At 44.7% G+C, this 18139-nt stretch overlaps 1 protein-coding gene across 1 annotated transcript in view; it reads left to right on the forward strand.

Moving 5' to 3' along the window:
* Nucleotides 1-18139, forward strand: part of DNER (delta/notch like EGF repeat containing) — a 324909-nt gene that overhangs the window by 168731 nt on the left and 138039 nt on the right. Inside the window, exon 5 of the mRNA XM_060015492.1 lies at nucleotides 546-691. Coding sequence (XP_059871475.1) covers nucleotides 546-691 — 146 coding nt within the window. The remainder of the gene's footprint in view (nucleotides 1-545; nucleotides 692-18139) is intronic.

The raw sequence follows: 18139 nt of genomic DNA on the forward strand, positions 1-18139 counted from the left end.
TCAAGTAGATATTTATGAGAAAACCCAACATAGAATGTGACCCATGTTGCATGCCCCCTCTTGAGGGCACTGAGCTGCTCGGGCAGACCCATAGAGCAGGGTGGGTGGGGGAGATTTAGGGCTTGCGACTATTCAGAGCAGCCAGGAAGACAGGGAGTAGGGAGATGCAAGCACGTGGCTCGCCAGGGAAAAGACGAGTTCAAAAGCAGAGAGAATTCTAAGGTGCTAATGCAGGGATGGAATTCAGAGACAGGGTGGCCCACAGAGGGCAGGAACAGGAGCAAAGCAAAGCAGCTAAGGTGATGACGGAGTGCCTGGCGCTCCTTTTCCTTGGCGACCGGCATCCCTCATGATGCTTGGGAAGAGTAGCCTACCTTAAGGGCCCGAGGTCTGAATGGCCACTAGCCACGCGCTTTTATGCCGTGGTTTAACTTACTGCATTTTGTTTTGTTTGCCATACTTGAATGTTGTGTAAACTGTAGTCATAGCCTTGTCAGAAGAATGCTGGTTGGCTTTACGTTTACTATTGTCCCATTTTCTTTTAGGTTTTGTGAATAATTCTGTTACTAAATCTATCGTGGCTTTGCGCTTGACTCTGGTGGTGAAGCCCAGCACCTGTGCACCAGGAGAGAGCCACGCAAACGACCTGGAGTGCTCGGGGAGAGGAAGGTGCACCACGAAGCCATCAGAGGTGAGGGGACACCTGGGAGCTTTAAAAATGTATATTTACATAAGGCTACATTTACATATAAACACAGGCACACATATATATATACACACACACATATACGTACACAGACACATATACGCACACATATATATATACACACACATATATACGTACACAGACACATATACACACACATATACACACACCTACACACACACATATACACACACACATATACATATACATATGTGTGTGTGTATGTGTGTATATATATATATATAAAGGAGGAAGGAGGAGAGAGCAAGTGCATTTGCTGAAAGTCTCCCCGAATTTCTGGTTTTAATTATTTGTATGCAACATACAGATATATAAATTTCCATATAATTTTTAAACGAAGTACTAAAAAAGTTGTGCAGTGCTGGACCTCCTCATTTTGGTATCACGTAAGGATTTTGTGAGAAGTATTATCATATCTGGTAGCAGAATTGAGAAGCAGAAGAAAGAAAAGCTAAGACAGAGTCATCTCCTTCCCATTTGCGACCCAATTCCCTCCTTAGACTTTGCACGTCTCCAGGGCCGACAGCAGAGTTACAGAAGTAAAGGAAAAGTAAGAGGAGGAACGGGGAGGAGGTAGGGGCTAGAAGGCTGACTCACTGTGTTTGGCCTTCATGGACCAGCGCCATCAACTCTGGAAGACCTGAGCCCCGTCCCCTCTTCTTTTTAGCAGCTGAGGTCACGTGGGCAGGGGACAGGGGCTGAGGACATGTCCCAAGTGACGGGGACCAAGAGTCAGACCAGGAAAGGACCAGCCATCCCGGAAGCTAGTCTCCGTCACTATAGGGCTCCCTTAGAACAATCTCGGCAGGTGGAGTCCAGGCTCCACCCGATCAGGGTGAGACAGGGAGACTCTGCACCTTACCAGGGGCCCTGTTCCATTAAGGGACTCCCATCTGTCTCACCACTTGCTACGTCCAACTCCTGCATCTTTTTCTCCATTCCCCTCTCCCCAGTTCTACACAGATTTATATTGAGGTTCATGCTACATGAAAGTGGGTTCCCCAAATCCCCAAAGAGCATGGTTTATTTTAGACCAATGTGAAGGGTAACACAGGTAAATTTTCTTTGGTGACACCTCCTTGTGGTAATGTCAGCACGTGCAGTAACAGTGGTGTGAACTTAGACGTGAGAGGTCTGGGGCTAATGGACTAAAGGGCTGTTGAAGACACTTTCGAGTACTGCTCATGTTGTCTTGGGAAACCTATGTCTTCGATGTAACATTGCAGGGGCTTAAATATACCATTTTCTCGTAAGATGTCCCCTGTAGGAGGCAGAATGTGGTTAGGAACCCAAGAAAGTAGCAGGGATAATAATTTTTGATAAATCTTTGAAAAGGGGCACGAGGGTAAACCAAAGCCACAGCCAGATCCCTGGGGGAAGGGAGAGTGACTGGCGCGAAGCCAGGAGGTGAAGCGTGAGATTTCTTTCACAAGCCGAGCCTGCCCTGTAGGTCCCGTTTTCTTCTGTCTCGGCCAACTTGGGCTTGCCTCGTTTCTGTCCTGAGGGGAAGCTTTATTTATCAACTCCTTCTATGCAAAAATAAACAAAGTAAAGGGTATTGAGTGTTCTTCTATGACCATCAAGGCTAGGGAGGGGTACAAAAACGTGGAAGCAGTGGCGAACTTATCTGATTAGGAGATTCAAGCTATGTCAGATGGAAGGAGTGGGGAGCTTATCTGATAAGGAGGTTCTAGAAGAGGTGAACCTGAGAGGCTGAGGAATGCAACTGCTCGAGGTGGAAGAGGTCAGACCCTCCAAGTGAGGCTGCAAAGCGGAGGCACACGGGTCTTGCCCAAATTCATTCTTAATATTCCCGGTGAACAATTCTGCGGCCCCATTAGCCCTTGAAAAGATCATATTGGTGACAGAGAAACGTCTTCAACGAGGGACCGAGGGCTGTCTTTAGAATCTCGGGCTGACACAGTGGTTGAGACACCTTGTACACTTTCTCTTTAATGGATGACGCTTCCGGGGAAACTTTTCATCCGAAAAGCAGTCACCCTGTTATCTTAACACATGCGTGTTGGTGGCGTGCAGCCTGCCCGGGAGTCTCATCTGTGTGAAAGCTCTAGCTAAGAGGCTCTGCCTGGTGGCTTAGAATGGACTCGTTGCAAAGGCAGTAGCAGTATTGAGCACCTGGCATGTAACTTGGCAAACGTTGCCAGAGTGCTTTGTTTTTTTGTGAGAAAATGACTCAAAAGCCTTGGAATCCATGCTAATATCAGCACAGCTCCGTTATGGGTACCAGCTCCTGAGTGCCCCTTCCCGAGATAACCCCTCTGCCCCCTGCCCCTACCTCCCAGTTCCACACCAGGTGCTTCTAAAGTATAGAACTCTGCTGTTGTTGATTCTGTCAAAGCCTGCATTTACCTTCAGTGAATTTAAGGAAACTGTGGCCAGTCATCCTGTCTGAGACATGATAATAACCCCTGGTGACTCTAAGCAAATGATCAGGCCGGAATTACCATGTCCATTTACAGACCTACCACATTGTTATCTTGATGAGAAACATCTGGAGGCCAGTCTCACTGTTCCCCAAAAGACGCTGGGGGGTTGAAGAGCCACGGCAGCAGTGGGAATGGGAAGGCGGGGCATCTCTTCTGTGTCCACTCGAGTCCCGTGGTTTTCTGTGATTGTTGTTTTGGCTGTTGTAGCAGCTTACGCTGTTGCTAGCAATAAAAGATTGTTGTTCTCAAGTTTCTTTTTACTGTTTCTCAAAATTAGGAGTTACGTAGCCCAGCCTTCCACCTAATGCAAGAATCTGTCGTACCAAACGAAAAGAACTGTATTTGGTGGTTTAATTTTATTGTTTCTCATCATTTTTATATCTTTTGTTAGATCATTCATCAAGATAAAAGCAATTCTGTTACTTCCACGCTACTCTCATTTTGTAATGGGACTCATTTCTCTTTTGTTAGATGTGCTTTGGCTGGAGGATATTTCACAGTTTTGAGTGATGGGTGGTTTGTGATAAAGCTTCTGCTTGCTGTTCTTAGATATCCCACCAACCTGGGAAGGTCTTTTAAAATGTTTACTATAGGGCTTCCCTGGTGGCGCAGTGGTCGAGAGTCCGCCTGCCGATGCAGGGGACACGGGTTCGTGCCCCGGTCCGGGAGGATCCCACACGCCGCGGAGCGGCTGGGCCTGTGAGCCATGGCCGCTGAGCCTGCGCGTCCAGAGCCTGTGCTCCGCAACGGGAGAGGCCACAACAGTGAGAGGCCCGCATACCGCCAAAAAAAAAAAAAAAAAAAAAAAGTTTACTGTAACACTGTAGTATTTGAAAACTGCTTTTGTTACAAGGGTTGATTCTTATCTTCTCTTTATGAAAAAAAATTTGACTGTTGACCACTACTTCTTCTTGAACTTTGTCACCAAGGTTGGCTGCTGCCTATTTTAATGATTCCTTAATTACCTTATAGGTGACTGTCAGGGCTCTTTGCTGGTGTGGGCCTTCAGCCTTCGTTAGATCCATTTGGGTTCCATGACCCTGTCTCTCAAGAGCATGAGATGTGTATTAATCAGGGTTCTCCAGAGAAATAGAACCAAGAGGATATATCTCTGTCTCTCCCTCTCTATGTATATATATGATATCTATGTATATATATGATATCTATGTATATATATAGATTTAAAATTTATGTATGTAATTTTAATGTTTATTATATATGTGTACATGCCCACACACACACACACACACACACACACACACATATATATATATAAATCAATCAATTAAGGAGATTTATTTTGAGGAATTGGTTCATTGTGGCTCTACCATTATGGCGTCTTGGGGAATCCAAAATCTGATGAGGGAGGCTGCTGGGCTGGAGACTCAGGAAAGAGTTGCAGTTCTAGTACAGAGACAGTCTGCTGGTGAACCAGGAAGAGCTGATGTTGCAGGAGAAGTCTGAAGGCAGAATTCCTCTTGCTGGGGGAGGTCAGCCTTTTGTTCCATTCAGACCTCAACTGATTGGACGAGGCCCACCCTTATTGTGGAGGGCAATCTGCTTTACTCTAAATCCACCGGTTTAAATGTAAATCTCATCCAAACATACCCTCACAGAAACATCCAGAATAATGTTTGATCAGTTACCTAGACACCGTGGCCCATCCAAGTCGACACATAAAATTAACCGTCACAAGATTCTCTCCACTTTTTTTCTCTGATTCATTGTTGCTCCCTTTCTACCCAATTGCACCTTTTGCCCAACAAAGTTAAAGGATTGGTTTTAAATTTTACTTTGCCTAAGATTTACCTGAGGCCCTTGACAAAAGTCCTATTCCAGGCCCACCACTCAGATCATGATGCCTTTTGTTGGGCAGCCAGGCAAGTCTGATGCAAAAGTTGACAGTGGATCATAATTCTGGAAATAGAGGTCTCAAGAGCCATGCTTACCGTCTTCCTATTCTTGCTGATTCCCTAGAGCAAATATGCACCATATTTGTATTCCAAGATTTCATTGTTAATAATTTCAAGGTCATGCGAAGCCAGTCAAAAAGATAAATGCTGTTAAGTGATATAATGGTTCAGTCCATATCACAAAGCTTTCCTATTCGTTGGCCCTGGTCTGTATTGATAGGTGAATGGGGTCAGGCCTCCATTGTTAGAAGATTCCTTAGAAACCTGTCTAGTGCTTGCCTTCTGAATCCATCATCCTTAGGCTGTTTAGATGGGAAACTAGAGCTGACTACTCAGACTTTGTTTTGAGAAAGAATTGAGCCGGCCTCATGGCAAGGAGCCATTCTTAATCCCTTCTAGAGCTGGTGGCTTAGTTCTGTCTTGAGGTGTGGGCCCGTGCATGAGCAGAGCGCTGGAGTGTTGACTTCCGGAGATTCCTGACCTTCTGTGACCTCCCTCCCTCCTCTTGGAAGGCAAAGACTCAAGCCCTAGGAAGTCCTGGTCTTCCTACAGATGAGTGTTTCCGGTTAGGTTGGGTTTAGAAATAAGTCATTGGCCTGAACCGGTTGCTTTATCTGTTGCTTGATAACACCTGCTGTCCTTGCTCCACACCCCATGTGGTCTAGGTAAGGGCCACTGTCCTTCCAGGAGCCTGTCTGTCTCCTATCAGCATGCCTCTCCATCTTTTTCCCTTTTTCAAAAGCTCTTGCCCCTTTGGCAGGGCTCCCAGTGAATTCCCGTTTCTGAGGTTTGTTTACTTCAGCTCTGACTCACAGAGCAGAGCAACGAGCCAGCCGTGAGTTGGGCGCCTGGTCACCTTCCAGCCTCGGCCCCTCTCTTAACCCCTGCACGTCCCGCCCTCCCCGTCCCGATTCCTCTCTCGCATCTCCCTGGTTTTGCTCATGCTGTTTCCTCCATCTGGAATGCTCAGCTGCCCTCTGCCCCCTGCCCTTCCACCTGCCCAAATATATTTCAGGCTCAGCTCAAAATCTTTTTGCTTCTGGAAGCTGTCCCTCATCCCCCAGTGCAAACTCCCTCCTCTCAAGCCCTGTACATTTTATTTTTCTTATGAGACACATGGCATTTGGTTTATGCTTCTATTTCATACACACGTTATTACTTGTGTTCACTTTAGTTCACATGCCACTTCCCGGGCAGAGTCACTGCTTGTCATGGGCTTGGTACTGCCCTAGGCTCTGGGGGATGCACGTTTGCTCATATAAGACATGCCCTTTGGGAAGGAGCTGGGAGGTTCAGGAGCTGGGAGCTGGACAGTAAATCATGGATTAGAGCAGTGGGAATGTGTGCTTTGGGAGAGTCTTGTAGGTGTGTTCTGGGAGCCCAGAGAAACATCCAGCTCAGACGTGGGATCATTGGGAGTTTCCCAGGGACGTCTCAGATGGTGAGTTCCTTGACATTAGGAGTCACATCTGGTCCCCTTGGTATCCATTCTAACAACTAGCAAGGTGCTTTCTGCATGGGAGATGCTCAAAAACTGCCTATGAACTAAACAAACAGAAGAAATAAAAGAACAAAGATGTGATGGGAAACCAGTTCTCTAGGTTTTCAGTTAGATATGTAATTTGGGTTATATGTTTGGTAAATATGGGAACATGAAAAGGACGTGGTGTATTTGTTTTATAAACTCATGAATCAGATTATATTTTCTGATCTAAGGCCTTCTCACAGATTGTGTGATCCAGACTGTTGCTGGAACCCCTTAGGCGCATTTTAAGCAGTATTGCCAATCCTTTCCCTATCATTTAAAAAAAAATAGGTCAGAATAATTTGAACAAATGGAATCTTTGATGCCATTCTTTTCTTGGTTTGAAACCATTGGCGAACTCCTCTTTAGGTTAGGAAGTAGCAACGTGCCGGGGGGGCAGAAATAGATGTCATATTCTTTCGTCCATCACTTCTCTGAGAGCTAATTCTTCTACCATCATCAGTGTGAATAAAAAGGCCCTCATGAGACCTTGAAAAGGGCCTGAGACCTGGTAGGGTTGTGAGAAAGAAATGGGGTGACAGCATAGATGAGAAAGCCCATCAAAGCATCAAAGGAAAGGCATTCACTGTATCCTTTTGAGCACTAAAATAGCAGCTGACAGAGTGTGGAGTTGCTTTTAAAAGTTCTGTTTGGTATATAGTGGGGTTAGGTCCCCCACGGTTCTGCCAGCACTGGAGAGGAATTTCTCCTTTAAGTAGGAAACAAAACACAGCAAGAGAGGGTCAGAGTAGCACACTAGTGGATGGGAAAATACTTGATGAGCGAGTGGTTAGTGACGTGACAGAAAAAAAGGCTAATTTATTCTTCTAAGGGAAGGGGGGGACCCTTCTCTTGACTGAACAAATAGCTTATGGACAACGCTCATTATAAGCATCTGAGCCAGAGTATAGAGGCTGAATGCCAAAATCAAGGTGTCTTGAGATCCATTTATTTGCTAATAAAAGATGGGTGATTTCTCCCACAGATTATACTTGCAGGAACCACTTTGTGGGCCTTTGAGAGAGAAAATACTTTTATGGGTAATAAAAATAGAATAATAAATATTGGAAACAGACTAAATACAGAGATCATAAAAGTAAGTTCACTAGCGGCAGGACAGGAATAAAGACACAGACGTAGAGAATGGACTTGAGGACACGGGGAGGGGGAAGGGTAAGCTGGGACAAAGCAAGAGAGAGGCATGGACATGTATACATTACCAAATGTAAAACAGATAGCTAGTGGGAAGCAGCCACATAGCACAGGGAGATCAGCTCGGTGCTTTGTGACCACCTAGAGGGGTGGGATAGGGAGGGTGGGAGGGAGACACAAGAGGGAGGGGATATGGGGATATATGTATACATATAGCTGATTCACTTTGTTATAAAGCAGAAACTAACACACCATTGTAAAGCAATTATACTCCAATAAAGATGTTAAAAAAAGAAAAAGAAAAATTATCTAAAACTTGGAAATGGGCAAACAGAAAAAAAAAAAAAGTTCAGCCCAGTTGTTGCTGTTTCAGTGGTCAAGGATCAGCTTGTCTAGAATTTCATGGACTTGTGTCTAAATTATAATTCTTGGTGCTAATGTAATTAAAGAGCCATTGCTGCCTTTTATGTCACAGACCGAAGGATGATCATATCTTTGCCTGCCACAAATACATGACAACATTTTGAGTCACTTATTATAAATTATTAAAAAAATTGTGAATTATGTCCCAAAAGATAGATGTCTTGTCAAGTTTCTGTTTGGCATCAGTATTTCCCAGAAGGTTGAAATGTATCTCCCCATGCTGACAGACAGTTGTAGAGGCTTTATTGGCTGGTGGCATTCCAAATATGTTAGGGTGAGGATTGTATCACTGGTGACGTTTCTAGGGTCATAACATTTAGAGTGGAGGGTGATTTTAGAGGCCTCTTCACCTATTTTGTTTTAAACGCCAGGAAACCGAGGTCTAAGGGAGATTTAAGCTCCGTGCCCAAAGCCCAACAGCTAATTCATAGTAGAGGCAGGAGAATGAAGGGAGATTTCTGGACTTTTGCTCCAGGGCTCCCCCTGCTGGGCAGTGTGGCCTCTAGCGGGACCTTCAGCATTTCAGTGTGAGTCTTGGTGCCTGTTTAGCATCTTCACGTAAAGTTTTACCGTTTACCGCAGGGAAGAATCAGGCATCATCGGGTTAAGATGATTTGACCTCGTGACCTGTTGGTTCAGCACTTCTCCAAGTTTAATGTGCACATGTGGGAATCTTGTTAAAAGTGCAGATCTGGGACAGTGGGTCTGGGGGTGGAGGCTGAGATGAGATGCTGCTAACCTTGTGAAATGCCGTGGAAATCAACCAAGACATTAGAGGTCACTCAAGACCTTCCAAAGAGACTTAGAAGATTCAGCAACCTGGGTCCCATGGTTTTCTTTGGCATAAAATACAATAGGGGAGTAAGCTCTCTGGGACTCTTATTCTAGAGCAAAGTTTGAGAAAATCCCGGTATGGGTGAGATGAGGAACGCAGGGAAAGAGAAAATCCCTACAGGTGTGGCAGGCAGCCTTTTACAAGTAGCCCCAAACCTGTTCTTTTAGATTACAACCCCCCACCTCCAGGTTTACAGAGATGTAATTGACATAAGATTGCATTAGTTTCAGGTATACAACAAAATGATCCGATATATGTATATATTGTGAAACCATAATAAGTTTAGTTACCATCCATCACCATATAGTTACAATTTTTTTTCTTGTGATGAGAACTTTAAAGGTCTACTGTCTCAGAACTTGGAGATATAAAACACAGTACTGTTAACTATAGTCACCATGCTGTACATTACATCCCCAGGACTTATAAAGTTCCAGTTGGAAGACAGAAAAGTTACAGGACTGTTTTTGCAGCCCCTGATTTTACAATCTGTTCTTTACACGCTCAGTCTTTACAAAGAGGAGAGATACTCATTCTATAACTCTGTATTGGAGACAGGTAACTATTATTCTCAGATTTTAATGGCTAGCTTTTAGAATACAGAAATAAGGTTCTGACTAGACTTTTATTCCAGAGAGGAGAAAACCATCTCTTTGGAACTTGGTGAGCTTGCTTTCCTTGTCTTTCCTCTCCCTGAGATGCTTATCCTTTTGTCCTAGTTTTCAGTCCACAAGTCAGTGAGCTGAGTGGAAGCCCCTGGGAATAACGCAGCTAAGCGGCTTTGCCGCTGGCGTCTGGTGGGGCTGCACACCACGTTCTTTAGGGATCTGAAAACTGTCAGCCACACTTGCTCACAAAAAACAAGTTCATTCCACTTACCATCTTGGAGAGTCATTTATTTCTCCCCATTTCCATCCCTCATCCAATGTTCTGTGAGCACCTCTAAGTGTCAGGCACGGAGCTTCACCCCAGCAAAACAGGGCGAGGAAAACCACCAGGGTCTCTGCTCTCTTGATGTCAAAAGTCAGAAAACTGGCTTTGGAAATCACTGAACTTGACCTTCCCCTGATGCCCAAATCTCCTCTGAAACATTATCGACTTCCTCAGCCTCTAATTAAATATCTAGCCAGTGACCATCTGCAGCAATTTGGTACTGCTTTCAGACTTTGAGGAGGAAAAAACCCTTTGAATGTTCCCCACCATGTTCTTAGTATGGCTTTAAAGTATAAATGGACTCATCTGTTTCCCTGAAGTCGAGGAAATTAGAGCTTCGGTTTGATTCTGGTGTTTGCCCCATTCCTTCTGCGACATCCTCTTGCGTTTCAAGAATCAGTGAGTGGGGTTGGTGAATGGCTCTGCAGTTTATCCTTCCCAGTTGTGGAGTGTTAGGTGGTTGGGAGTGAAAGTCATGTGTTAGGGGTTAGTGCAGCATAATTTTTCCCAAACCAGACAGAGACACCAGAGAGCTCTGGGTGTATGTTACTAACGTGTCTTAATGGCGCGCAGCATTAGGGGTTTCGACATGGTATTATTTGAAATCTCCTGGCCCTCCTGGCCCAAAATAGCTCCCCACTGGTCTCCCTTGTCCTTTTTCTTTAGATCTTGGCCCATTTTTCTACCTGCCGAGTCACAGACTCACTTGAGGATTTGTCCACTGGATGCAATGTTTGTAGTTTTATGTCCCAAACTCACCCAGTGGTTTTCTGACTTTTTGGTCTCGGCACTCCTTTCCATTCTTAGAAGTTACTGAGGAACCCAAACAGCTTTTGTTTATTGGGCTGTTTCTGTTGACATTTACTGCATTAAGTTAAAACTGAGGAATTAAAATATTTATTATTTCATTTAATTAATAGACCCGTCACATGTTAACAAAAATAACCCTGTTTAATGAAAAGTAACCGTTTTCCAAAGCAAAAAAATTTAGTGAGAAGCGAGGCATTGCTTTTACAAATCTCTTTAACATCTGGCTTAAAAGAAGAAAAAAGCTGGATTTTTCCATTTGCTTTTACATTCAGTCTATTGCAATGTGTTGTTTTGGTTGAACTAGAGGAAGAAAATTCAGTCTCACACAGATGTTTAGTTGGAAAAAGGAGAAGTGTTTTAATAGCCTTTTCAGATAATTGTGGATATTTTTCTTTTTTAAAAAATAAATTTATTTATTTTATTTAGTTTTTTGGCTGCATTGGGTCTTCGTTGCTGTACGCGGGCTCTCTCTAGTTGCGGCGAGCGGGGGCTACTCTTCATTGCGGTGCGTGGGCTTCTCAGTGCGGTGGCTTCTTTTGTTGCGGAGCACGGGCTCTAGGCACATGGGCTCAGTAGTTGTGGCGCACAGGCTTAGTTGCTCCGCAGCATGTGAGATCTTCCCTGACCAGGGCTCGAACCTTTGTCGCCTCCATTGGCAGGCGGATTCTTAACCACTGTGCCACCAGGGAAACCCTGTGGATATTTTTCTTGAAAATACTTCAAAATTAGACAAGTGACAGATTCTTAGAGGTTAATTGTATGTGGGATGTGGACCATATTAATGCTCTTGCTGTCTGTCACATTAAAATCCATTGGTATGTCTTGCTCTTTGGATCTTCTAACCATGAGTGATTTTTATAACATCACACATTGGTCATTTGGAAAATATTGGAGTTATACAGAGCTTCTAAATATTGACACATTTCATAATACAATAACAAGAAATCACATCCGTGATTGATATCGCCACCAATCTCATCAGAAGAGTCTTTAAGAATTGGTAATCTGTCAAGCTTATAATGGAAGATAAATGTTTTCCAAAATTCTAATTTTTCCTTAAAAGTTCAAATTTTATCTCTGATACCAAAAACTATTGGTTGTTTTCCTTAAAGGGACAGGCTCGCTGTGTTCACTGGAGAGGAAATATCTGCCAGAGGGCCAAGTCTGAATAACAGTACTTTGTCTGTTAGTCATTGTTTCAAGGATAAAAGGTTTTCCATGAAAAACGAGATAGTTAGGTCATGGCTCTAACAATCCCATGAGTGTGTTTCTCGAGGCAGCTGCTGGGCAGCAGGCGTGCTGCTTGCAGACCTCCCATTTCATGACAGGGAATGTTAAAAAAAAGACGTGCATTCCCCGTTGAGGTTTCATCAAATTTTAATTTTGATTGCCTCATCCAGGACATTCTAAGTGAGACTGGCTTTTTCCCCCCTCTCCCTGCAAAATGCCTGAAGATGCTGAAGATTCAGAGATCGTTCATTGCTGCAAAGACACGGCTTTGACATGTGGGGAGGTATCAGTAGTGAAAAAGGCACACTGTGTTTTCCTATTATTATGAGATAGTTTTGACCTTGTGAACTCTGTCGACTGAAAAAAAAATGCACAACGTGAGAGTTGTGAGTTAAGTTTTACTGGGGGCAAAATGAGGACTGTGGCCTGGGAGACAGCCTCTCAGAGAGCTCTGAGGAAGTGCTCCGAAGAGGTAGGGGAGAGGTCAGTAAATATGTGATTTTGGGGAAGGGGGACCCGTGCAATCAAGAACACATTTTGGCAGAAGGTTGATGCTACTCACGAGGACCACATGTCTCCGTTAATGATTTTAGTGCTTTTCTAGAGAAAAATTGGGCTCATAGAATCTTCCCCTGAAAATATCTAACTATGAAGGCTTGTTGTGCCAGTTCTTCCCAGAGCACCGAGTGCCTCCTTCCTGGTCTCCATCCCAAACTCCTCTCAGAGTGTGTTGAAGGTCAGTGGCAGCAGTGGTTAGTGACTCCATCCTTCTAGTGCCAGATGGTGAGTGACAAGTTTTAGTTGGCAACCCCCTGATAGGGTCTCGGGCCCCTTCTCCTGAGGTCTGGAAGCCACAGTTTGAGAATCCTTGTCTGGTCCAAGCTTTCCCGCTAACTTTTTTCTCTGGACCTCCTTATTGGCTTTCTGCACTTTTTTTTTTTTTTTTTTTTTTGCGGTACACGGGCCTTTCACTGTTGTGGCCTCTCCCATTGCGGAGCACAGGCTCCGGACGCGCAGGCTCAGCGGGCACAGCTCACAGGCCCAGCCGCTCCGCGGCATGTGGGATCCTCCCGGACCGGGGCACGAACCCGTGTCCCCTGCATCGGCAGGCGGACTCTCAACCACTGTGCCACCAGGGAAGCCCTGCTTTTTGCACTTTTAACTTATTTTTCTGAACACTCCAGTTTAGTTTGGGACAATTCTGTTTTTTCTCTTTGCCCTTGAAAAGCACTTTGTAACTTTTGTCCCTCCTCTGTGGAGATGGCTTCTTGTGACAACACTGGTTCAGTTGGCTCAGAGCCAGTTTGACGAGTTCTCCATCTTCGTCTGCTCCTTGACGTCCCTCCCCCCAATGCCCACCCTGGGATCAGCAGCCCACTGTCCCCCGGGTCCCCAAGGCAGAGGCTCTTCTCTTCCCTCCTTCTCTCTTCTTCCTTCTCTGCCAGCAGCCGGCAAAGAGCCACATCCAAAACCAATTGAACAGTCCCTAAAATCCTGTTAAAAGCATAAAGTGAAAGCTGGCTAATTAAAATAACAGAAATCTTCTAAAGCGGCTGAAACCAACCTTCCTGTTAAACACTGTGGCAAGCTTTACAGATAGTAAAGGGGATCAAGGAAATGGAGCAATTGTCTTTCTGAAGATTGACCTGCTCGCCTGGAGAGGAGAAGCTGCAGAATTCACGCCTGGATCCTTGCGGTTGGGAGGACAGTGATGGTCGGGGGGTGGGGCGGCTGGGTAACAGGGAGCAAGGAAGAGCTTGGAGAAGCGGCGAGCCTTGCCTTTTTTTTTTTTTTTTTTTTTGCGGTACGCGAGCCTCTCACTGTTGTGGCCTCTCCCGTTGCAGAGCACAGGCCCCGGACGCGCAGGCTCAGCGGCCATGGCTCACAGGCCCAGCCGCTCCGCGGCATGTGGGATCTTCCCGGACCGGGGCACGAACCCGCGTCCCCCGCATCAGCAGGCGGACTCTCAACCACTGCGCCACCAGGGAAGCCCGGAGCCTTGCCTTTTTGACAAGCTTGGCATTGAATGGCAGGGGAGAGAGTGGGATGGTATCCTCAGTGGGAAATTGGGTCCAAAGAAGAGTTTTTGCTTACAGAGTGGTGGATGCATTGAACTGGCATAGGCTGAAGGCAAGAAACGGACAGATGTGAGAGTAGGTAGGTGGGGTGTAATTAATGGGTGAAGGTCCTGGAGGAGATGGAATCAGGAGAGGTGTGGAGGGCTTCAGAAAAGTGAGTCAAGTGATGTCAGGTGCAGGCTTGACAGAGGTTTTAAAACAAGGTTTTATTTAATTGATGTGAAATTCATATAATATAAAATTAACCATTTTAACGTGAGCAGTTGAGTGGCATTCAGTACCTTCACAGTGTTTTTGCAACCAGGACTTTAATCTAGTTCCAGAACATTTTTGTCACCCCGAAAGGAACGCTGCCCTCATTAAGCGGTCGCTCTCCATCCCTTCCCCCACTCCCTGGCAATCTGCATTTTCTCTCTACGGATTTACCTGTTCTAGATTTCATATAAATGGAATCATACAACATGTGACTGTTTGTGGCTTCTTTCCCTGAGCATCATGTTTTCCAGTTCGTCCATGTTGTAGCATGTATCAGTACTTCATTCCCTTTTATGACTGCGTAATATTACATTGTACGGATATACCACAGTTTATTTATCCATCTACCATTGATGGACATCTGGAACGCTCCTGGCTTTTGGCTGTTGTGATTGGTGCCGCTGTGAACGCGCATGTACAGGGATTTATCTGAGTACCTGTTTTCAGTTCTTTGGGGTGTTTATCTAAGGAGTGGAATTGTTGGGTCATATGGTAATCCTGTGTTTAACTTTTGGAGGAACCGCCAAACTATTTTCCGCAGTGGCCAAGCCCCTTTACATTCTTACCAGCGATACACGAGGGCTTAAAGTTTTCCACATACTCACCAACACTTGCTATTTTCTGGGGTTTTTTAAAAATTAATCCTTGCCATCCTAGTGTGTGGGAAGTGGTAGCTCACTGTGTTTTTGATTTGCATTTTCCTAATAACTAATGCTGTCAATAGAGTTTTTTTAAAAAAATCGTATTACGTGCTTTACGTCTTTGAAATACATTTTTGATTTTTCCCATCAAAGCCAAATTCCAGTTATATCCCTTTGTGCAGGAGATTATAAGAGGCACAGTCTTGGTTACAGCAGAAGGAATAATTGCAGACATCATGTGGCCGAGTTCAGGAGCAATGGCCCCTGGGGATTCCGGATTGTTCTGCCTCTAGATTGGAGGCAAGTGATTCTGCTTGCCTGGGCCACCTTGAATACCGGTCTAGGCCAGGTCAGTGCTGGCATATCTGCTCAATCCCAGCTTATCATTGGCATGAAAACCATTTAGAAGCTTGGTTTATTTCTAGGGAATGTGAGATAAAGCAGATTCAGAGAAGACTGTACCCTAATCTTGCCTCGACTGGAAACTGACCAGGAGCCCACCATCTCCATGGGGAAGGGGTAGGACAGGCATTACCCCAGCACCTGTCAGACTGTCATGAGCCATCGTATGGCTTTCTTCCCTCAGACTGCCTTTTCCTTGTACTCCAAGAATAGTCCCAAGAAACCTGGCCCAAACCTGTGTGTCTTTTACTCATCAGCAATGGGGAACTCATTCTGTGCTCAACTTCCTTTCACATATGGACTTTTGGAGGCTAAGATAGCATTTAATTGAGCCACAAGCCTGTGTCCCTTCCAGGTTCACACTGGAGGAGAATTTCTAGATCAGTGATAATTCTGCAGTTACAAACAGGCTATTTCCAAGTCAATAGAGGATGGAGAAACTGGCTTGGAAGGGAATGAGAGAGCTCTCCCTGGAATACAACAGCTGCTCTGTATGGAGACGCAGAACAAGTTGACTGCAGTCCCCTTGGCGTCATCGCTGCGCATGCAATCGGCAGTCTTCTCTCTGCCTGTGGTTGGTTTCCACACGGTTCTGGGCAGAAGATTTGAGCTGTGTCTTAACCTCAGACAGAGGTGACTGTGTGTTATGTGCAGGGACATTTAGGGCTCCAGTGTGGAGGGAGAGGTGCAGAGGATGCTAGTGTGATCATCTTCCAGGAGTCAGCAGAGGCCCTGGCAAATGTGGACAGTTCCAGAGCTGTTCAGAATTCAAAGGTCATTATTATGCAGGACATCAGAGCTGTCATTTACACATCTTGCTTTCACAGGGTCACAACGCTTTGGCAGGAGACTGGGGAACACGAAGCACATGAACAGAAATACCCACAGCAGCTTATACAATATTATTTATATTTTCTCAAAATAATCATGCACGTGTTTAGGTCTATAGCTGTAGAAAAAGTTAAAACATTTCGCTTTTCTCCCTTCCTTCTATCTCCGCATTATAATTCAATAAGTGTTTTCCCAGATTCGCTGGTGTGATCTTGGTTTGTCTTTCCTATTAACCTTTTCCATTTCTTTATATGCTTTCTTCGTTACATTTTACCTCTATTCTTTTCTTCGTTATTATCTGGTCTCAGTTTGTTTTAGTATATGTTTCAGTGCTGGCAAGCAAAGTATATCAGGTGATCACCATCAAGTGGTGTCAGTAGCAGAGAATTGAACAAAGTCCTAAAAGTCAAGAAAATTAAACATTGATGCAAGAGGCATTAATGGTTAGTGGAAACTAACATATTAAAGGAATGGGTTATATACCATGAAAGCACCTGCTGAAGTGATGAAAGGACAGTCTGCTGCAGAAGTTTTGTAGGGGTCTGGAATGGAAGATGCGTGGGGTTAGTTAGGACTTGGATTAGGTTAAGGAAGGCTGCTCCACAGGCCAGGGTCACAGACTGTGCGAACTTGTACTGGAATCTGGTCACCCTTCTTTTAGCTTGAATTGTTTTCATTGATTTTTAAACCAAAGTCTGATCTTCTATTTTAAGGATTTCTCCACACATGGAAGATTTGGGGGATAAGAAAAAAAGATATCCTATTGCGATGCCTAAAATCAGACGCAGCACCCTAATTTGACTTTTGCCTGAGGGCTATTTCAAGTTGCTAAAATAAATAATACATTCGAATTTATTTTAGCAACTTCCTTATTTAGATTAGTATAATATTATTCTTCCATTTTTATCACAAGAACAATTCATTTTGCAAATTAATCAAAAATACCGCCTTCCATTTAGCTTGGCTGAAATTCACCAGATGCTCATGAGACATCAGTTCCACTGCTGTTTCCTGGTGGAAAGGATCTTCCATTCATCATGTCCTGTGACATGACATTTTCCTCGCTGGAATTTTTGCGTGGGGATATTGAGGCTCTTGGGATGACTTAATTTTAGTAAGGGTTGAAGTTTTACAATTTTGTAGTGCTTCCAAAGGTACCAGCATTTTAGTTTTGTTTAGATCATTGAGAAGCCTGTGGAGGCTTACTTTTATTGTCTAGCTGGAGAGAGAATTCAAGGCTGCACCACATATCTGTGTGCTTAAAGAGAGCACATGGTGTCTGTCCTCGGTCCAGGCGATGTCAGTGTGGGCTTCTGCATCTGTAGAGACCATTCTGATGAAGTGGGAGGCTTTGTGGCCCGGTGGAGGCCAGTGGACACGGGGCAGTTCAGGAGTCAAGCTCTGACTCTGGCATTTACTGAAATGACATCACTTAATTCCCTAGAGCCTCAGTATCCCTGTCCGATAATGGGAAACATGAAATGTCCATATCACAGGGCCGTGGCGCATGGGAGACCTTGGGAGTACAGGCCTGTAGAGGTGCTGGAGAAAATCCTAATGGAATTTAACATGGGATCCTATATGTGCAAGCATTTTGTAAAGTGCTTCGTAAATAAAAGGTGACATGGTACACAGACCATAAAAGTGGCATCTGTTGCCCCCATCGAGAGCCACCTTCCTGTGGCCCTTGTTGCACTTGGCATTTCAACCCTGTTATCCTTGGACGTCTCTGCTTCCCCTCATCCTCTTTTGAACTACCCAGGGATGCTTCTGGCCTATACAACAGATTTTAACTGACTTCAGCGGTAATCATTTGGGGCTAGACTCACGTTTAATTTCCTTCTCAGTGTTCTCATTTTAAAGGATAATTGTTGGGAGAAAGTTGATACTTGAGTTTTTGAATCCAAGTCACCAGCATATGCTCTACATACTAGTGT

Source organism: Delphinus delphis, chromosome 7, assembly GCF_949987515.2.
Source record: "Delphinus delphis chromosome 7, mDelDel1.2, whole genome shotgun sequence".
Taxonomy (NCBI): Eukaryota; Metazoa; Chordata; class Mammalia; order Artiodactyla; family Delphinidae; genus Delphinus; species Delphinus delphis.